At 39.7% G+C, this 22636-nt stretch overlaps 1 protein-coding gene across 6 annotated transcripts in view; it reads left to right on the plus strand.

Moving 5' to 3' along the window:
- LOC100075704 (retinoic acid receptor beta) overlaps positions 1-22636 on the plus strand; it is a 477276-nt gene that overhangs the window by 402635 nt on the left and 52005 nt on the right. Inside the window, exon 1 of one of the 6 annotated variants that reach the window (XM_029071238.2) lies at positions 12628-13366. The exons of the other annotated variants lie outside the window; for them this stretch is intronic. Coding sequence (XP_028927071.1) covers positions 13210-13366 — 157 coding nt within the window. The 5' untranslated portion in view covers positions 12628-13209. Of the gene's footprint in view, positions 1-12627; positions 13367-22636 lie in introns of those variants that run through there. 6 annotated transcript variants of the gene reach the window in all.

The raw sequence follows: 22636 nt of genomic DNA on the forward strand, positions 1-22636 counted from the left end.
CATATCTTCTCTGTGACCTTAAGCAGGTCACTTCTCTGTGCCTCAGTTACCTCATCTTTAAAAAGGGGATAAGATTTGTAGCCCCATGTGGGACATGGACTGTGTCCAACCTGATTAGCTGCATCCACCCAATGCTTAGTATATAGTGTGTGACACATAGTAAGTGCTTAACAAATACTATATATAGATTTTTTTAAAAAAAAGCGTTTCAGTGTTTCTAGCATCAGCTTTGAAAAACAAGGTCAGCTAAGCAACTTAAGAAAAGATGACAATAGTTTTATGTTGTATATTGGGAAGGTTTGTTAGGGTACTGAGAAGAGAAATGGGAGAATATTGGCTTGCAGCAACTTCTTGCCAACCTTTTCCCTGACTTTGGGAAGGGATTTAATGATTTAATAAATAGGTACCAGATCCCTTATGTCAGTTGAGCCATCCCTTCTACCTATACCCACTAAATAAACAAAAATAAAATAACCCTCCTGGAACATAACAAGAGAAGAAAAGGTGTGGTATTTGAGATCCTTCTTGATTTAAGTCTTGGTTTTGGTTTATGTTGATTTTGCACCCTTGGAATTTTGTCCTTATAGGAACCATGAAACTCTAAACCAAACTCAGCTAGCACCATTGAGTTGCACCTGGTTTCGAAGCAGAATCCTGTGAAACCAACCCAGTTCACATACTGTTGGAGGTAGACCAGAGAGCTCATATGAAACTTGACCCGAGTTTGACTGAAAGGGTCATGAACCTGACTAAAACTGGGCAGGGGACCAAGCTGGTGCTCATTTCACTTGACTGGGCTGTAGCGCCAAAGCAAAAATAAGACATTGAGCACCAAAGTTTTTTAACATTTTACATGCTGTGACTAGTCAGAGGAAGAGAAAGAATATAACTTTGTATGGAAGTGTCCTCCATTCTTAAAGACTCCTTGGCTCAGAATGGTAATACATGGTAGAAAATTATTGTGTTTGGTGATATTAGAATTTTAGCTGTCCAGTATTTTTATTATTTCTTCCTTCTCCATTGCATGTCTTGTTTTAGATATAGCCATCAACTTTTTCAGAGGACATCCCAAAATTCAGGAGATTTGAATACTGCTTTTTTTTTTCTCCCAGACAGTCAAATTGTCAAGTAATCTCCCTACTAGGAACAATATATTTTTATAGAATATGTAAGCATTTTGCTTTCTGGGTGAAAGCCATGTGGACGCCTTTGAAGGCTACTGATAAGGCAGGGGGGAGGCAATTCTTGGCTTTTGACTATAGCACTTGAAATCCCTCTGTTCAACTGTGTGGTTCTGATAGGGAGAAAAGAATGGAGTGATATTTGTCAACGTGTCACTGGATTTTCTGTACACTTTCCTCAGATCTCTTTTGTCTCATTCTTTCCAGGGAGATCCTCTGTCAGCTGATTAGTCCTGGCAAATCTCTTTGTTTGCCTACACATTTGCTAAGACATGACTGCTTTCAGTATAGCATTCCAATAGTGTTAGGTTAGCTGAACATAATTTGTTATAGTTAACAATAATGTGTATTCTGCTACCATGCTGACTTACTTTCTTGAAGCTCCCTAAAATCCACTGAGTAAATACCATGGAGTAACAGAGTTAACGAAAACAAAAAAAACCTTCCTTCCGAACCAAAAGAATGTTAGGTAACTTTGAAATGTCCATGTAAGTCATTGTCCTTCTCAGAGGAAACCTGCGATCTGAAGGATTGTTGGCATTGACCCACTCAAGTGAAAAGCATAAAGTGAATGTTCTTTTCACCATGCCTTGCCATACTTGGGAGTTTTTGCTTCACAAAGGAGAAGTCCAGCTTGTGTGAGATTTTTCAGATTTCCTTATTTTTCATGTCTAATGAGAATTTGCTGCACTTTTTCCTGCCTAGGAAAAATAATGATGCTTTGGGGTTTATGTAATATTTCTTCCTAAGGAGGGAAATAATATTATTACAAAACCAATGCCCAGAGCAGTTTGATGACTTACCCAAGCTGTATAATCAGGGGTAAAACTTGGATATAATCCCACTCTGGCCCAAGGCTCACAGTCCAGAGGACTGACCAATTGGCTACATTGCTGTGTTTCAATTCTGGATGATTCTTTAGGTATAGCACATGCCATGACAGGGCCTAGGGCAAAGATTCTCAATTTTCACTTTCCCGGGTTTTCAACCATAAATGGCCCCCATTGTCCTCATCCCTCTGACAATTTACTGTATCCTTGGCTTTATTGCTCAGGCGTTATTTGTGAGACCAGCTGAGTGCTTTTGCAGAACAGGATATAATTGTCAGTTAACTTCAAAAGGTATAACAGAAACATTTAGGCGCCTTTAATAAGGGTGTTACCAAGATTTTTCTCTACTCTCTCCCCATGCAGCTGAATTAAGGTGGATACCTCCCTTTCCTGCAATCCAAGAAAACAGTAGAGGAAGGAAAGGAAAAGTCTATTGATTGGACCCACAGGGGATTGAATTTTTATTTGACCACAGAGAGATAGGGCTCACTGCCCTCCTAGGCAGTTGACTGATAAACTTTTTTTGTTGTTTTTGTTTATCCATCTAAGCACTGATGAGAGAAGTCTTTCTCTAGATCCTAGCAAGTGTAGAGAAGGGGATGGAGAATGTAGAGTGAATAACATCAGTGTGATGTTATTGTGTAGGCAAGTGCAGTCACAATGTTAATGAAGTCAGGGAATCAGCAGTTCATATCTACTAATGTATTGTACTCTCCTAAGCACTTAGTACAGTGCTCTGCTCTGCACACAAGTAAGCACTCAATAGGGATCATTGATTGAAGCACACAAGCCTCTGCCACTCTGGGAACTTTGTGGCTGTCCAATCATTTATTGAGGAGCCATAAGCTTTCTGCTCCCTATTCTCATCTGTCTTTCTTAGTAATAGAAGAAAGTGGGTATCTTCCACTGACATAAAAGATATTCTTCACCTTTGTTTTGCTTGTTCTCCTCAGAGGCTGCACAACTTACTTTCCTCTGGTCATAAAGCATCTGCTATCTCCGTGAACAAAAGCTCTATGAGTCCTATTTCAACTCATCAGATATTGTACCATATGCTGTTGTATGCTTGTTGTGCACATTTTATCAATTGACAGTCACCTCACCCATTTTGCATATCTGGCACACATTCATCAAACAATCTGTAGTTTATTCATAGTATATGTTAACTCAGTATTTTGGAATGTGGCTTTTTCCTATGGTCCATTAGCATAATACCTGTTTTATGTCCGAGTCATGCATCTCTGGTTTAGCGCTCTAATTGTTCACTTAGTCCTCACTAGCACAACCTCGGTAATAAACTTTGCCTCCTCTGTTTCACCGTACATTTGAGATCACATAGCTCTGAACAGCATTCTGTCTTCCACTATCATATGTCACACACTGAAGATGTTTTATTTTAATATCAGAGAGATCTCCAGAAAAGTGGTTCGATAGGGCCAAGTTACGAAACTTGCCAGGTGCAGCAAATAGGATTAAAGAACCTTAAATCCATGTTCACCAATATTCTCCCACAATTCTACCTAATTTGGTTTATGTAGTTATTTACTGTAGGGATGTAGAAACTTGATACTTGATAGTAAAACTACAAGGAATTGTTCAGTGTCCTTTGTTTGGTAATGATTTTGAATGGTATGTACCAGTTGGGGCAACATGCAAAATTTTTCTAGAGCATTTCCTCTGATTTACCTTAAATAAAGAGTTATTCCGGAAGGTGAGAACTATTCCTTTCTGCTACTGTTTTTTTGGGGAGCTGTAGTCTTGGAAGCACCACCCAGTGATCTAGTCCCAAAAGGAGGTCTGATCCTGGATAAGGAGAGTTAGTGGAACATATTTACTGCCCAGAAAAAAAAAGCAATGCTCTGACATAATTGACACTCTTAATCAAATTATTAATTTGGCAGAGAGATTGATAGAATGCCTAAAAATGTGGATGGAAGTCTGTGTACATGAAAAAGTGGTTGCTTGGTCCTATTTGTCTTAGTTTGACTAAAAGGTGGCTCACAGGCAGTGATTGGCTGGCAGGTCTGGGCCATGAGAAGGGCAGGAGAGGGCCATGGCAGGGAACAGCAGGGGAAGAGATGGGGGGCCAGAGAGGTGTGGGGGATGGAATATGATATCATGGATCCCCGAGTACAACTAGAGAGAAGAGCAGCAGAACCAGCCCTGGGGAAGAGAGACCAGCTATGGAGGGACTAAGGGTAGCATCAGGAACTGCTCTGTAGCTGAGGCGTTGTGTCAGGCACGCATGGTGCTGGCGAGAGGCAGAAGGGTGGGTCTGGGCAAGGACCCAGACAGGAATATCTAATTCAGGACAAGGATTTCTGCCAGTGGTAGGATCATTATATTTCCTCCACTCCTCACGAAAGGCCTCGCTTTGTGCAGAATTCCATAAATGCATTGATCAAGAATTCCAAAGGGACAATACAAAAAAATAAAACAAGACTGTCTCCCAGGATTTCTCTTTGCGTGCCCCTGATGAAACTGAGCTTTCCAGGTGTCCTCTTCCAAAGTTTACCAAAGCTTGAGGCCAATGTTTCTCCTCTATCTGAAGGTAAACTCTTAAGTATAGATTACCATGGCTGTTAAGAGCAGATTACATTGTTTCTTGGTGCTGGTCTGAATTCTACTGTGCCTTTTACTCCTCAGTCTCATTCCATCTCTGCAAACTTCATAAAGGTTGCCACCCACACGTCACCTGCTCTCACTTCACCTGTACTTTGAAACTTAAGGCCTAGACCTGGAGTATTTTGTCTGCTTCAAAAACTCCAAATTATATGGTATCCATCCTCAAGGCTGTTGTTGCACTGTCTTGTTCCATCTAAACTATATCAGAAAATACAACCTCTTTTGGCTACCTTTCAAAACTCACTCTCCACTATTGTTAACAAATTTGGAAACCAAATAACTTTTTAGACAGGCTATTTGCTCACCCTCAGATACTGTGGAGACATCATCTTTTGCATCTTTCATCCAAAAAGCACTAGAGTTATTTTTACACTTCAGTGGAAACATTTTAACTGTTTCCGTAATTACTCATTATTTACCTTAATCCTGCTTTAGGTTAGTGGTTAAGGTGTGATCTCTTGTCCTTCCTTAGCAGGCTGCCTATTAAAGGATGTTAATGACATTTATCCTATCTAAATGAAGTTGTCATGATTGATATCATAAAATTCTCTCTTAAGGGGTTGGTGGTGCAGAAAACTTCCTCATCAATGAAAGTCCCAGGTCAAGGATCTAATTGCTTTTAATAATGCTTTTCAATGATTATTTTTTTATTCACATTCATATTTTATTTTCTCCTTGCTCTTTGCAAAGTTGAAGATTGTTCTCTTGGATTACTAAACACTTTTCTGGCACAAAAGGAAATGGATTGGATTTGCATACGGGAAGGTCAAGGGGGCTTTAAACCCAGAAAGACTAATAGGTATTCAGACTTGCTACCACTTTCTTGGTGGAGATGGAGAAAAGGCTCATAGAAATGTAAGGAGCTACTTTTGGTGGGAGATAGACCTGAGTTCTGTTTCTAGGAAGTTTTGCAAGTTTTTTATTTTTAAATTCCCAGAGCACAAAGAATCAGTATAAAGGCCTCCCAGAACAATTCACAGAATAACAGAAGCCCTCCCTCCCCCTCCTCTTGAACCTTGTACTGTATGTATAATGCTCTCTTAATGTTTCAGCAGGGGCCTGTGGTGGTTGTGAAGCCCACCAGCTGTGTGCATATGCTAGGCCATCACAGTGGAGCTTGCATTTTGTGATCTCGGCTTTCAAGTGGCATCTTCAGCATCTTGCTTCCCCGGGGCTTCCTCATCTTTCCCTGCATTTAGTGTAAGACCCCCAAGTTCCATTCTCTCCACAGAGCATTCCTCGAAATCTACGGAAATACAACTTGAGGAGGCACTGGGGAGGTGGGGTAGGATTTACTATTTTTGTTTTGTTTTAAAACTATGCATTACCTTTTAAGGTGTGGGAATGTGAAGGGACCTGAAAAGCATGCCTTATACATCTGTAAACGGCATTTGCTCCAAAATCCCCAAGGGATTATCAGGGCTGCTTTTTGAGTGTAGCCGTACATTCTGAGGTTTGAGAGGGAAGAAGAAACCGTCTTTTAAATCATAGGAGTTTTATATTGTGAACTCTTTCATTTTTTTTTTTTACTGCAAAAATTTCCCCAGGAATTTGAGCTGGCTCTCTCTTTCAGAATCTCCATTTAATTATATTGTCTTTCCTTCGCCTTTTCCTTTGAGGAGAAATGTAAATTCTTCAACTTTTTCTCTGATGCATTTACTAATTTCTTATAGTCTTTTCCCCTATAGAAAACTGATCGAGATTCCTTTGGACATTTTGCTTTCCCTCAAAGTCAAAAACTTTTGTGTTGCTAATAGAAGTGGTGTTCATTAGCATTTCAAATCCAGTGATGCTATTTGGGATCAACTCTAAATCCCTAGCTGCTCCTGGACCAGAACCTGATATATCAAGTCTGTTTCTTCAAAACCCTCGGGGACCTCTTACTACTACCAGCTTGTTTTTTCAAAATTATTCTGAAAGTATAGATCCAAATCCAAGAATTGTCAGTGCATTTCATTATTCTCATCTCCTCTCAGAATCAGGCAGAATCTGCCAAAATTCACACCTCCAGAGCTCCCCTGTGTGAGAGTTGGAAATGGACCCTGACCCAGGCTGTGGAAAGGTGGGCGAGGTGGGGCTGGGCTTGATCTTACGTTGTCTGAACCTCCCTTCATTTCAGCAGACAGACACCTCCAGGAGTATGGCAGTGATAAATTGCTCATGTATGGACATCCCCCTGCACCTGCTTGGTCAATAATAATGATAATAATAATAATAGTAGCGTTTTCAATCTGCCAAAGACTGTAGTAAGTACTGGACCAAATACAAGTTAATAAGGTTGGCCATAGTCCCTGTCCCACTTGGGGCTTACAGTCTCAAGTAAATATCAGACCACTAGGACAAACACTTTACGCAAGATTATATATCTGGAACCTTGCCCTGCACAAATTAGTGGGAACTGGTGGGCAGAGTGTGAGGCTCAGTTTGGGCTGAGACTCAGATTTCTTCAGCCTTGTACTTGCTCTGTCCTGTCTTCTCTCACCGACCACCATCTTCAACCATTCACTTTCCAGTGGCTTCTTCCTCACTGCATTCAAACATGCTCATGCATCCCCTTCCTAAAGGAAAGAGGAAAAAAACCCTCCCTGGACCCACAGATCCCTCCAGGTGTCTCTCCATCTCCCTTCTTCCATTACTCTCAAAACTCCTTGAGCGAGAGTCTACATCTGCCGCCTCCACTGCCTTTCCTCCAATTGTCCCCTTGACCCCACATCCCCAGAATTTGATTTCTATGCTTTCACTCTAAAAAAGCATAGAAAAAAAGAAATCTGCCCTCTCTAAGGTCATCAGTGACTACCTTCTTGCCAAGTCTGACTCGTTCTCTGTCTCCGTCTGTATTCTGTCTTCAATCAGAATGGTGTTTACCAAATTCTTCATTTTCTTCTGACTTTTAAGCCAGAAAACACATCTTAGAAGAGACCATGTGATGTAGTGGATGGAGCTGTGAACTGAGAATTAGGAGATCTCAGGTGCATTCCTGGCTCCATTCCTGATTTGCATTGTGACTGGGGAAAGTTTTTCAGATTCTGTAAGCCTCAGATAATTTCTGCCTCTCTCAAATTTTACTTTGAGGTGTCAGAGTAGACAGTTTTTCTAAGCATGGTGGGCGATATGCCCTTAGCGGAGCTGAAGGCTCTTCTATGTAAGATAGAAAAAAATGTTTTGCAGAGTTTGCATCTTGTGTTAGGATTTATTTTATATCTTAAAGTTCCCAACCATCATCATATCACAACTGAGCTAGCCAAAGTGTAGTAAAGGAAAAGATTGCCAAAATAGTAGGCTTCAAGGGAAGATTTGAAAAAAGTTTTCTCAGATGTAGCGAGTAGTTTAGAGAAGCGAGTGGATGACATCCTGCAGACTGAAACAGCAATCGTAGATTATAAATACTAAAGGAAGGGAGCAGGGAATTAGAAGAAAATGAAAGCAGAAAAAAAGGCAATGGAAAATGGTAGGAGGACTGAAGGAGAGTCAAGAAATTTGAACTTATTGAGAAGGCTAAAGGGGTTTGAGTTGTAGGAGGAAGAATGGCTTAGGTGCTGCAGTGCTATGGAAGGAAGATAGATCATCTTGGCAGAGGTGTTCTGAATAAACAGGAAAGTATGCAAACAAGATTGTTGACCAAGGCAGATACAGGTTTAAAAGGAAGGATGCTTTGAGAACAGTTCTTGGAATGTAGATGGAGACAAAGACTTCAGTACGGAAGAATTAACAAAGGGGATCCCTGAGAAAGGGGAAGCAGCAAAGGAGGGAACAGAATGACTAAGCTGAAGTTGTTCAAAGAGAGAATGCCCTTACGTGTTATAACCAGGCTCCTCTGGCCAGGACTGTGATGTTGGTAAAGCACATTGAGCCCCTCAGGTGGAAAATTCCATAGAGAGAAAATGCAGTATTATATTAGCAGGTGTTCTGAATGGAAAGCTGAAATCAAAGGCTCTGGTTGATGAGTAGCTGTATAACTTCTGGTACTTCTCCCAGCAACTGACACAAAGGAATCTTCAAGTGTCAAAGTGGAAGCAGCAAGCTCAGTGTCAGCACTTGCCTGGGAGTCGGGGAACATTACTTTGTTGGGCTTTCACTGCTTAAGCATACATATCACTCAGTAGTAACCATTTACTTGACTGTCAAAACTGGGGTGAGAAGGGTTTATGTAGGATTAAAGCTATAACCCATGTAGAAGGCAGGAGTATTTTTTCAGATTTTTCCCCCTTGTTTGCATTTGTCCTTACTTTGCCTGCCTCTTGCCTTGGTAAAACCAGACTGGGTTGGATATGTCTGTGCCGATGAAAACCTCATTTAGAAATCACAAGATATTCAACCAGTTTTGAACACCGCAGACTGAAAGGCTGGTGCTCACAGACTCTTGTTCTTCACAGAACTATCCAGTTCAAACATGTTTGCAGAACATGATTCATGGTGTTTCATTCTGGATTGTCCAGTGGGTAATTGCTGTACAAAAACCAGAGAAACAGATGTAGACCCTGAACCTTAGCTATAAATTTTTGTTTTATGATTATGGGTTTCAAATGCGTTGTGTCACCCTGACAAATATACAGTTACTCTGAAACAAATGGATTTCTGTGTTGAACTTTGCTTTTTTGTTGTTTGTGGCTAAGAATAGTTTTATCAAAGTTTACAATAGCACCGATTAAAGTACCAGAAATAAGGTGATGGGACATGTTTTCAAAATAGTGTTTGTGTGCTCTGGAAAGAAAATTTCAAATAGGTCTCTTTTAAGTATTTGAGTGGAATTTTAAATGTGCCAATACTTTGAACTTCATTATAGACAGTTTCATTAAGCAATTACTCACCATTAAGCATATTCATTAATCTTTTCACTGAATGAGTGTTAAAAGAATCATAATTTATTAATATCCCTTTTCTTCTTCATATGCTTAAAGTGAGGAAATGGAGAGTATATATAAATTAATGGACTTATTTTAAAAAAGATAAATAGCTCATAAAATTGTAGGATTATTCTATGAAATGAGTACTTGAATTTTGTAATGCCTATAACTATTGAAGTGAGCATAATTTATAATCTTAATGATAAAGTGACCATTAATACAGCTGCATTAAGAAAAAAATCTTATTTTGCCTATAAGCATTTAAGTACAAATATGGAATATTTCATTTTGAAAGATGAAATATGAATCTTAAATTATTCTGTATGTCTGCCTACAGGATAAGTGTTCCTATCTTGTTCTGGACACATTTGCTTTTTCTCTGTTCAGTGTGGAAAGATGGCACAAGAGGTAGGAAGCAGTTTTCTTCCGATACTATACTTAATCTGGGACTACTGAGCCATAGAAGGTTCCATTCTTCAATAAAGACTAGGTGCTGCCACCTTTAAAACCATACAACTCTATTCTTCCCAAATTTGGAAGGAAGAACAGTTTCTACAAATAATGTGCCCATTTACATGGGATCTGGGCAAAGTGACTCATTCTCACCTCAGTTGTTTATGGTATTGAAAAAGCATTTATTTCAGGCCAGTGGGCACTCAATTCAACCCTGGGCAGAGGCTGCTCTCTTCCCTTTCCTCATTCCCTCCTTTCCCCTTTCCCTCTCTTCTCTTCCCTCTCCTCCACTCCCCCTTTCTCTCTTTCTCTCTCCTCTTCAACCTTCCCATTTCTCTGCCCCCTCTCCAATCCTCCCCTCTGGCTTCCTCACCTCTTTCCTTCCCCTCATCTTTCTGTTCCCACTCTCTGTCCCCTGTGTTAACGTTTCTCCTTTCCCTTCACTCAACACCTTCCCTCCCTTCCCCTAACACTACCTACACCATCACAATCTGGTGAGTTCTGAAGAGGCAGTGTTGCCTAATGGAAACAGCACAGAACTGAGAGTCAGAAGACCTATGTTGAAGTCTAATCCCTGCTCCATCACTTGCATGCCTATATAATCTTGGGCAGATAATTTAATTCCTCCATGCCTCAGTTTCTTTATCTGTAAAATGGGGGTAAAATTACTTTTCTCCCTCCCTCTTAGATTGTAATCCCTCATGGGATAAGAACTGTGTCTGTGTCTGGTTTGATTATCTTCTATATACCCCAGCACTTGGTCCATAGTAATTGCTTAATGAATACCATTATTGTCATTGTGAGTAGTAATCAGTAGTAGGCGGAGGAGGAGTAAGGTGATTTCACAGTCTCCTCAGGAACCTAAACCTATTGTTTACCAACTCACACCACTGAGAAATTCTGTCTAGTACCTAACCCAAATCCCTCTGACTGCTTCTTTTCTCTTGTATCTGAGGAAATGGAGAGCAGCTGGTCAGCACCCTCCTACTAATAGCCCTTCATATACTTTAAGGCTGTTATTAAATGTAGAGATTGTCCAGCTCCTCTGGGAGCCAGAAGGATTTACATATGGCCCACAGGTTTGTTGGGGATTCTAATCTGGAAATTGGCACATAACATGCCTCTTTGTATATCTTTACAACACCTCGTTCAGTGTTTCAAGAATTTCTCTAGGCTTTTATGTTTAAAAAGTAGTTTTATCTTCTTGTGAAAAAGTTTCTTATAATCAGGCTTTGTTGCAAAATGCTGGGAATTTTTTGAAAATTCAACAAAATCTGATCATGATCATTTTAGCTCGCATGCCTTTTCAGTATCAAGAACTGGGCTTGCTGTGCTGAAAATTGTTCTAATGTACTTTTTATAAAAGGATCTTTTACTTGGATAAGTGTGTGCCGTGCATACTTTTCACATTACGCTGCAAGTGCCACTTAGCAACTTTTCTAGTTGGAATAGTGTTTCAGCATGGGGTAAGATGCCCCTGACAGACTTAAAAAGCCTTGGATGCCAGGATACATTCCAGCAACTATCAAAAGAGAATGCTACTTTTTACTATAAGGAACAACCAAAAATTAGGAAACATTTGATTTAGCATTTGAGTTGGTATGTGTTGAGTTCATAATGTCCCAATTACAAAGTTTTCTCTTATTTTTTAAACCTTTATTAAAAATTTATCTGCCATGGGTATTTCTGAAATTTGGTGCATTCAGAGACTTGTTTGGCTAAGGAAATGTATTCAAATCTACAAACTTGGAAGGCTGGTTCAAAAGTGCGTTTGTTTTCCACTAATCCTTGTGGTTTGTATATGCTGGCTCTATTTTATTTGAGTTTTACTTAACATCCATAAGAAAAGGGTGTTTTGCTTTTGTTTCTGTCTTTTTTCTGTTTTTTAAAACAGTGACTCAAACTTGGATCATTTTCTTTCCACCCGTAGTGCACCACATATCACGTAAAGGAGTGAGTCCAGAGCGTTTTCAGATCCACAGTCCAGATTATTCCAAGAGACTTCAAACAGGAGTTTACACGTAAAGAAGATGAAGCTCAAAACTTGTATATGTGTGTTTGAGATAGCTGGGATCAGGGGGAGTGGCATGGGGGCAGGTTGTGCTGCAAGGTAGGACAGTTTGCTCAGTAGTTTTTGCCTCACATGGGCTGGGAGGATTCTCAGAATACTATCAGTGTGAGTTTTAACTAAAGAATCCTTGACACCCTCTAGACTGATGCTTACAAGAACAAAAAGGAACTATTGTATAAGAAGTTCTCGTGTCCCACAGCAGCGTTGTGGGGATGCTGCTGTCTGAGGCCGTTTCACAATTGCCCGGAGAACGTGCTTATTCCCGATGATCTCGTATGGGAGGAGTGAGAAATGCACAGGTTTTAGAGAATTCAAGGAGAGGCAGGGGCAAGCACAACGATCTGACAAAATAAGGGGGGACAAAAAGGCGTGGAGGGTGGGGAGAGAAGGGGAAGGTGCAATTAGGCAAAGCACAGAAATGTCAAGGCAGGCTTTGGGGCTAAACGTTAGCCAGAAGCGGCTCTTCTCTTTCTGTTGAAAAAGTATATGTATACATATATATGTATTTTTTTTGCACCGCAAAAAATGAGAAATTGCAAGGAGTAAAAAGACAGTACGAGTTGTTGCCTGCTTCTCTAGCTGGCTGCTTGTACAGGGCTGCTGGGAGTGTTTAAGCCGTGTGAGAATCCTGGGAGTTGGTGATGTCAGACGAGTTGGGTCATTTGAAGGTTAGCAGCCTGGGAAGGGTTCATCGAAAGTTCACTCGCATATATTAGGCAATTCAATCTTTCATTCTGTGTGACACAAGAAGTAGGAAGTGAGCTGTTCAGAGGCAGAAGGATCTATTCGCCGAAAAAGGGGGGACCCGAGTTTTCCCCATCCAAACCGCTTCTGGATTGAGACGTCGCCGATTCGCTCTGCATGGACAAGGTTTTAGATCTGGCTTCAGTTTAGCTGCTCAACGGCTTCGGAAGGATTTTTGCGGGAATTGGTTTGGAAGTAGAAGTTGGAATTCTTTTTGTTCCCCCCTCTCCTACTGGATTGGCCGAGCAGCCTGGAAAATGGTAAATGATCATTTGGATCAATTACAGGCTTTTAGCTGTGTTGTCTGTCATAATTCATGATTCTGGTCTGGGAAAAAGACCAAACAGCCTACGTGCCAAAAAAGGGGCAGAGTTTGATGGAGTTGGGTGTACTTTTATATGCCATTTTCCTCCACACCTAGACGATAAGCACTTTTGCAGACATTCTGTAGAGGGGAGATCATGTTTGACTGTATGGATGTTCTAGCAGTGAGCCCTGGGCAAATCCTGGATTTCTACACTGCAAGTCCGTCTTCCTGCATGCTCCAGGAGAAAGCTCTGAAAGCATGCTTCAGTGGATTGACACAAACAGAGTGGCAACACCGGCACAGTGCTCAATGTAGGTCCCATATTTTTGTTTAAAGGTTATTTCATTATCTCGCATGCATGCCTTAAACACTTTTGAAATTTGTAATGTTGGAGTGGTTTGGTGCCTGTGTGGATGAAGAAATATATATTCTACATATATATAAATGTCTGTGTGTATATATATATATATATATCCTTTGTTGAAATTGCCGGGTAACATGTTCTACTTTATTGCTCCCTCTCCCAAATCATCCCCTGGAAGACAGTTTTACATCTGGGATGGGGAAGGGGGGGAAAAAAAAGACACAACGACAAGGCGTGGGAGACAATATTTCAATTAAGGCAAAAAGGACATTCCCCTCTAGTTTGAAGTGAGCTATCGATGCAAAGATGAAGCTAACTTTTCCATTCTTTGGATCGCCCGTGGTGCCTGTTTTTATGTGCATTTAGAAGTGCAAACTAATTAGAATGCCTTTCGGAATTGTTCTGACAAAGACTTTAGACTGAATGAGGTCGCTGATATTCAAATGAAGTAGCTGATGTTTCCGAAGTTCGGCCACAGCAATGGTTATATCTCTTCTCCTAATATTTCTCTTACTAATGAAAGGCAATATTTCTCTGCACTGACCTTGCTGCCACCTCTCTTATTCACTTTGTTTCTACAAGAAGTTGCTGTTTTGCTAGAAAACTACTGGCAGTGAACACCCCTTGTGTTTTACCATCAATTATTTCTAGATCTCGAGATGTGGTCAGTGTCTTAGGCTTAGGTGGAGGGGAGGAGGCTGTGTCATAGGTAGCCCAGTTTTTTTAAAAATATTGACTATTTGGCTATCTCATCTTGATACAGTGCTGAGGAACGTATATAGTAAACAGCAGTTGGGCTGTAGCCCAAAGGCTCCAGCTTGAGAAATGACAAGAAATAGGAGAATATACCACCTATTTGCTGCAATGGGGAGTATGCAGGATGCAACATTGCCCCGACATTGATTTAGATAAATGACTGAGCTTTCCACCACTTTCTAGCACTTCATTTGACAGCAGCGGAGCGCTAGCCCAAAATTACATTTTCATTCTTTGTTTTTCACAAGGTCAGAGTTAGCTAGATGTTTAGTTTTCTTGCAAAATGGCTTGTTCAGAAAAGAGAACATTTGAAGATTTAAGCAGCCTACCTGAGAAACAAACAAACAAAAAACCCAGAAAACTTTTCTTTGGGATATAAACTTGGCTCTCGGACCGGTAAATCAATGGATACAGAATCGTAAAATCGATAACTATTCAGCTACCACTTTAGCTGCTTTATTTAACATTTCATAAAGTCAGAACAGGAAGAAGCGGGATTCCTTTAAAACTGGATTGCTTGAATCTTCAACCTCATTCAAGTATACATCGGAGTTTTTAAGATGCCTGTTTTCTTGTTAAATTGAAGAGGATGAAAGTTCTAAGTCATTGATGGTTCTTAGAATTGTCCTCTCTCTGACAGTTAAAATGGAGATAACATTTTAATGTAATGACTGCGTTCTGGGCATAACAGAAACTTTTGTTTTGTAGAGAGCAAGTCTTTAGGGCATTTCTGTTTCGGGGAAAGATCCCTTTGACAATCTCAGAAAGTTATTAGGGCCAATAAAGCTTTTATGTGTAATTTGTGCTATTTTATAATTAACCTCCAAGCATGGCCAAATTGAAGAAGGAAAAAAATGCTTTGTTTGCTCTCGAACAAGTTAAACATAGGATTTGCCTTATCTGGGTAGAGCGAGTGGTAAATGTGTCATTCGCCTAGAGCTAGAGATAAGAAACAAGTGTTGATAACAGTAAAGTTCAGCTAATCAAAGAAACATGCATTAGGAAAAGAAAATAAAGAAATGCGGCAGAGGGGTTGCAGGAATTCCAGTGCCATGTTTTTGTGAGCAATATGATTAGTCTCTACTGTAACCAATGTAATATAGAAGGGGAAACCGAATTATAAGGTGCTTTTTTAAAAAAATGATTGAAGAATAAATAAAAAATTAGCTGTTCATTGCAACTTTAGTTTTCTTCTTCATACTGAAGCCCTTGTAGTTTAACAATTCATAGAAATTTGGTTTTTCAGTGTGTTTTTTTCTAATTGTTAAAAATCTTTAAATCCGAATTCTCCTAAATGTCTACTGTTCCGATACTTGTATACACATTTGGGGTTTATAAGAATAGCAAGTGAAGAAGGCACATCAAAAGCTAAAGCACCACCCTTTATGTTATTCTTATTGTGACAAAAGAAGATTAGTTTTGTTTTTAGTTCAAAGGAAATGTTGGGCAAAGTTTTTTTGTACTGTAAATGCAGGGATAGCAGTGCTAAATCCCAACCACAATTATTTCCTGGTTCTTGAACCTTTGTGGTTTTCTGTGAAGTAATTACAGCAAACCCCCAAAGATAGCACACTAGAAAGCAATCCAAGGTTGTTAATTTTTTCCTCTCATTTTTTAAAGACAGAAAATAATACATAAAGCTGTTGGTTTAAGGCCTGTGAATTGTTCCTTATGAAAACATGTCGTTTAGGTTAGGTGGATGCTGAGGGGCATGCTGGAGTTACAAGGAACCCACTATCCAAGTTGCCGAGTTTCTAGTCACATGGCTTCCAAATGTATCCATTTTATGCAGAATCTTCTTGCTCCAAATCTTAAGTACATTAAGTTCACTTTCAGTGTATATAATGTAAACCCGAAAATCATGTATATTGAATAACATTTGGTTTTATTGGAGTCATGAACTTCTATAAAAGGTAATGCCAAATCCAGAAATGACTTTTATACATGTCTCTCCTCCCTCTATAACCTCCTTCCCTACCAAAAAAGAAAACAACAAAAAAACACAGATTTTTTTGATTACTTGATTGGATATTTGCAGGCAAGAAGGGGAAAAACAATTCATTTGTGTAATTTGGGGGGAGAGGGAGAGATTTAAAAAAATTAACTGAAATTTAAAACAGCAATATTCAAACCTTTTCCTTCTCTTGAGATACAAGTTGAGGTCAAAGTACCATTAACAGAGACACCCTCTGGAGAAGAAGCAGAATAAAGACTGACAGTTACCATATGAATTGAATGGGGAGTTTTGAATAAGTATTTCTTATAAAAGACTTTTTGGGCTTTTTTAATGGCATAATTTTCTGCTTTTCATCCATGTAACTGCAGTTACTAATACTATCGGAATAAGAGAATGAAAAAGAAAACCTCTGAAAGCTGGGAGACATTTCAAGCCCGAGGTGCGTTTTGGAATCCGGCAAGGGAAGAGAGGCCCAGTTTTCTGGGATAACAGATTATTTTTCCTTCTCTATTCCAAAGGAGTAGGTCTGGAATAGAAATAGTCTAAACACTCATATTAAAACAGTGATGTTGGCAGGTATTGTCAATCTGTAGTACTTCAGGAAAGCGGGCACGAACTTGGCACATTCTGTATCATTGAATCTACAGAAAAGTGGATTCCAAAGCAGTAGGAGAGTTGAGGAGGGGAACTCGATTTAGATAGTATGTTGCATTCCTAACTTTCCTGTTGAGGAGTGATCTTCCCTTTGCCCTTAAACACCAGATGCCTGGAATATCAAGATCTTAGTGCTAGCAGGTAAATCCAAGAACAATTTGGCGTGTGAGAGAAAAACGCACAGATTTTCTCCTTGACACACCTGAAATTCAGAATTAAAGAAAGAAAGAAAATTGCCAACTGGGAATAAAACTCAGCATGCCCATTGGCTCAGGGGCAAATTTGAGAGGTGAAAGAACCTTAATATGACTGCTTTAACCACTTTATCAAAAATAGGACTCTTTTTAGAAAGCTCTGCCTTCTATAGCATTTATGAAACGTATCAATGCTAATTCATTCATCTTTAATTGGCCATGTTAAATTTATAGTCAAACATTTAAAATAATTGCACACCCAGGTAGTTGGGCTCAAACTGCCTCTTATTAAACATCAGAAGAGGGAGATGACAAGACCATCTGTAAGATGTAAAATGTATCCCCTTTTCTTCCTCATTTTCTGTTGCATTATCTTATCTCTGAGAACTTTTTAATTTTCCTTTTTCAATTAATGGAAATCAGTCATAATTATGATATAAATTAAAAGAGCGAAAGTCTAGTTATCGGAATTTAAGTTTTCTTCAGCACGCTCTTGACAAGCCTCATTTTTGGGAATCTCAAGATACTCACGTCTTTTTTTCTCCAATACCCTGTTGTGTCATATTTTTCCAACACTGTATAGTGTCCTATCTAGACAGTTGTCAATGTCCGGAGAACATTTCCTAATTCCTCTACGGAATTCCAGCCAAGAGGCCTTGTGAAAACTTGTGTTCGGGGAGAATGGACTATTCTAAATCAGGTCCTAAAAGGGTACAACTTCCAGAGGGCAGAACCCTAGGAGTTTCAATAGCATTAAGAAGAGATCTGATTCTGTCACTAAGGAAAGAACAATCTATAAAGGGGACACCCATGGTGATGGCCAGAGCCAATGCCTTCGAAGTTGTTTCTGGGATTGGGACAAGAGGCGTTATGCACTTGGGCTTGCCCCCCAAATTTCTGTGCTACTCAACTCTTGTGCTCTGTAATTCAAATTGTCGTTTCAGGAAGCCGTCAGACTTAAAATCCCTGATAAAAACGATGCTTATAAAACCTATTTAGATTAAATGAGTATATCAACTAAGCAGAACAAGAAAATTTAGATCATATTTATCCCAATCTACCCCACTTTCCAGAGTATTGAGGATTTCTAGTAATGAAAATCCTTCTAGAAATATTAAGGCTTTTAGAACTGCAATACCTTTGTCTTGTCATCAAAGTCCATAATTATAAAAGGCTGCTGTTCTGGAGGCCATTTCAGCATCAAAAGATTTTTAGGGCCTGGTCTATTGAAAAGCTTGGGGGTATAATTAACTAAAATGGAAATAGATGCAAGTGAAATTTAGTTCCTGATGTTTTAATTTACTGTGGTTCTGCCATGTGTTATTGAAGAGAATTCTTAAAGGCAAACATAATTATTTCATTATGGTCTTCAGAATGCTTTCATCGGCTTTAATGACAAGAAACTGCATAAGGAATCGTACATTTTAATTAGTCCCTCTTATATTTACATCAGATAAATAACAAATAATTGATGAAAAACAAGTCTTTGGAATGGATGATTTCACATAGAGCCCTGGTTACAGTTTAATGATGAAACATTTCTCTTAGTGCTTTGCATTTTAATTATCTAGACTTATTATGGCAATAGTGCTGTATAGTTAAAATACTGTTGTTTCCAATTCATTACAGATCCACAAATAATGCATATGAATCTTACACCAAAGAGGTGTATTTAAGAGTGCCCCTCACATGAAGTAAATTGGTAGTTCCATTAGTTTAATAAGTTCATTACACATATTTGGATCTGGGTTTTCAGATTTCCTCACCTACCTTTGTCAGTTGAGACCATCCTGGTTTCCATGGAGTGCCTTCTCCTCATTTTTCAGACTCTATATGAAAGTGTTCCGTTATACTCTCCCAAGGCCTTAGTACAGTGCTCTGCACACAGTAAGCGCTCAGTAAATACCACCGATTGAAATTTGTTAAGCACTTACTTTGTGTCGGGCACTATTCTAGTTGCTGGGGTAGATATAAGTTAATCAGACTAGTCACAGTCCCTGTCCTACATTAAGCTCACAGTAGAGGTAGGAGGGAGAACATCAATTCCCTTTCCTTGCCCATTTTTCAGATTTGCTAGCAAGTCTTTTGCCAGGTGTGCAATGAAAATTCGGAAGCACCTTTCCCATTTCTAGGCCCCCATTATCTGTGACTTTATAAGAAAATATATTTTACATGATTCATCCCCTATGGTGTACAGAACACTAATTGTTAATATTGATTTTGAATTTCATGACCATTACAAGTAACCCAGATGACTGGCAGATAAAGAGTAATAATCCATGGAGTTCTGGAACTGTTTCATGTTTGTCTGTAGTACTTTATGTGATCAATATTAACTGCCCCATTGAAACTAACTGCTGTATCAAATAACAGTAAATCAAATGAATGTGCTTACAGATTATTTATTGAGAGCTTTAATTGTTCACTGGGGCCCTGCTTATCAGAGGAAACAATAGGAACTGGAGATGGGATGAACTGGTTTAGATTTACAGAGGGAGGGGGGATATGATACAATCAAATGCACCACTCATTTAGACACACCTGTGCAGTGCCCCAGTGCATCTTGATAGAAAGAGATGTTGCATGCAGTTTGGGAGAAGATGTAAAGGTTGTAAAGAGTCTCACATGCCGTTAAGGCCAGCACTGGAGTCATTCCAAGAGGGCGTCCATGTTCCAAACTCAGAATCAGCCGGGTGGGTTTGCTGATCCCGTGGAGATGTGGCCATGGCGTCGATATAGGTCAGAGACGGCTCGACAGCATAAGGCAAGGCAGGAGAGTATGAAGATACGTACGTAAGTGCTACAGAAGGGCTGGTGGCTGGGGTTGTGAATATTTAAGTGCTTAGGTGACTAGGAAGTGCTGAAGTGAAGAAAAGCAGTGTGGCCTAGTGGAGAGAGCACAGGCCTGGGAGTCAGAAGGACCTGGGTTTTAATCCTGACTCTGTCATTTGTCTGATGTGTGATCTTTGTCAAGTCACTTAACTTCTCTGTGCCTCAGTTATCTCATCTGTAAAATGGGGATTAAGATTGTGAGCCCCTTGTGGGACAGGGACTTTGTCCAATCTGATTAACTTGTACCTACCGTAGTGCTTAGTGTAGTGCCTGGCATATAGTAAATACTTAACAAATACTATTATTATTATTATTAGTAGTAGTAGTAAGTAGCAGTTAGCGATATGAGTTGGGAAGATTAGAGATTAATCACGGGAGGCCTTCTGGAGGAGATGTGATTTCAGAAGGGCTTTTAAGATTGAATCCGTGGTCTGCCAGATATGCCAAAGGTTTTGTTCTTTGTGAAATTGTAGTAATTGCCCAAATAACACCACCCAAGAGTTCCAGACCCATTCAGATGTGTACTAGAGAGGAGGAGTCAGGGGCAGGGAGAAATTTAAACTCACTATCCAGGTTCTTTGAATTAATACCAATGCTATTTCCCCAGTGTGGACTTGGCCTGAAGAGTTTGGAAGAAACTACCCATAAGTGTGTGCCCCTTTTAGAGTCCTTTCACCTTTGTTCTTACTTCCTGTTTGGAATCCTGCTGCTCGAAGTGCTTCCGTAACTCATAGTTGGAAACCAATCTTAGCCTTATCCCTGCCAGGAATTCATAGAAAGGTAGGACAAAAACTAAGTTCCACTAAGGTTTCCCATATTCTTCTGGTTCACTGGCCAGATCTGGTTTAGAGATGTTTTTGAGGGGAAGCCCTTCCTTTGCCAAACGTCACAACAGTGTCACTACTATCTTTTTCATCTTTTCCAACCTGCCACACAGTTTTTTACTGCCCATTGATCAATCAGTTGTATTTATTGAGCACTTACTGTGTGCAGAGTGCTTGGGAGAGTACACTATAACAGAGGTGGAAGATACATCCCCTGCCCGCAACAAGTTTACAGTCTAGGCCGGGAGACAGGTATTACTATAAATAAAGCTGAATAAACAATTTTTGTGTTGGTTCACTAAACAGACCTGGACCAGCATTTCCTTTTCCCACTCACTAGGCGATAATACAATATGGTGAATAATACCATCCTGTCAGAGGTGAAAAGCAATTTACAAATCGATTACTATCATCATTCCTACCTTACATTTAAAATTACTTTTCTCCTGAGACTCCAGAAAGATTTTGCCATCTTAAAATTTGAAGTACATGTAGTATTTTATTTTGCATCCCTTAATATAACAAAAGGTGTTACTATGTTCTCTCCATTTTGAAGATGGGAAAACTAAGACATTGAAAGGTTAAATGATCTGCTTAATCACTTGTATTTATTGAGTGCTTACTGTGTGGAGAGCATTGTACTAAGCGATTGAGAGTTCAATCAATCAGTGGTATTTATTAAGTACTTACTATGTGCAGAGCACTGTACTAAGCATTTGGGAGAGTACAATACAACAGAAATAATAATAATAATGTTGGTATTTGTTAAGCGCTTACTATGTGCAGAGCACTGTTCTAAGCGCTGGGGTAGACACGGGAATCAGGTTGTCCCACGTGGGGCTCACAGTCTTAATCCCCATTTTACAGATGAGGGAACTGAGGCACAGAGAAGTTAAGTGACTTGCCCACAGTCACACAGCTGACAGTGGCAGAGCTGGGATTCGAACTCATGAGCCCTGACTCCAAAGCCCATGCTCTTTCCACTGCGCCACGAGAAATGGCAGATATGTTTCCTGCCCACAATGAGATTATTCATTCATTCATTCATTCAATAGTATTTATTGAGTGCTATGTGCCAAGCACTATACTAAGCGCTTGGAATGTACAGTTCGGCAACAGAGACAATCCCTGCCCAATTACCGGCTCACAGTCTACAGTCTAGAGGGGACGAACAAAATAGCAGATTTGATAGATGTGTTAAATCATTATTAAAATGCAGAATCCTATGTTTCCTGATGCTAAATCATTCTTATATTCCTCAGACCACACTTCATCTGTATTACTATCTCCCTCTTTGTGTCATTTTTATATTATACTGTATCATGTTATAATATTAACATACTGTTTATCATTAGCCACTTTTGACTTTCTTCTGTGATAGTATGTTGAGGAACTTTAGAGGAGGATGGGCTACTAAAAATGTTTGGACGTGTAATGATTTTTGCTTGAAAGAATGGTGAAATGTGGCATATCAACCTCATTCCCTCTCTTTTCTCCCCCACCGTCCCAAACACATACATTCCTTTTAGGAGATGTCAGTACTGATATAAGACCCTATTCAGTTCTTTCATGGACTGAAAAGACCAATGTCCAGTTGCCACACCCTGTTACATTATGATTGTTGCTACATTGGTTTTCTCTTTGTTATTTGTCTACAGGATAGAAGTTCACCAACCACAGCCCTCTGGTGAGCCACTTTTGAGGTTGGTGAGGCAGGTAGTGCTTAGGGCATCTTTTCTAACCCCTCTTCCATTCAGGGTGAGCAGTGTGTGCCAAAATTGAGTTGCTCAAATTCCAGTAATGCAGCAAAGCACTGCTACTTCATCAACGATTGAACAACCAAAAATACGAGACAGATAGAAATAGAGACCAGAGAGAGAGACCGATTAGAGAAACAGAAACAAAGGCAGAAAGATCCAGAAGAGAACAGTCAGAGCAGAATGAAATAAACTGAGAGAATAAAACAAAAATCCTCAGTGTCTGGAACAGAGACACACTAA

Source organism: Ornithorhynchus anatinus, chromosome 8 (assembly GCF_004115215.2).
Source record: "Ornithorhynchus anatinus isolate Pmale09 chromosome 8, mOrnAna1.pri.v4, whole genome shotgun sequence".
Lineage (NCBI taxonomy): Eukaryota > Metazoa > Chordata > Mammalia > Monotremata > Ornithorhynchidae > Ornithorhynchus > Ornithorhynchus anatinus.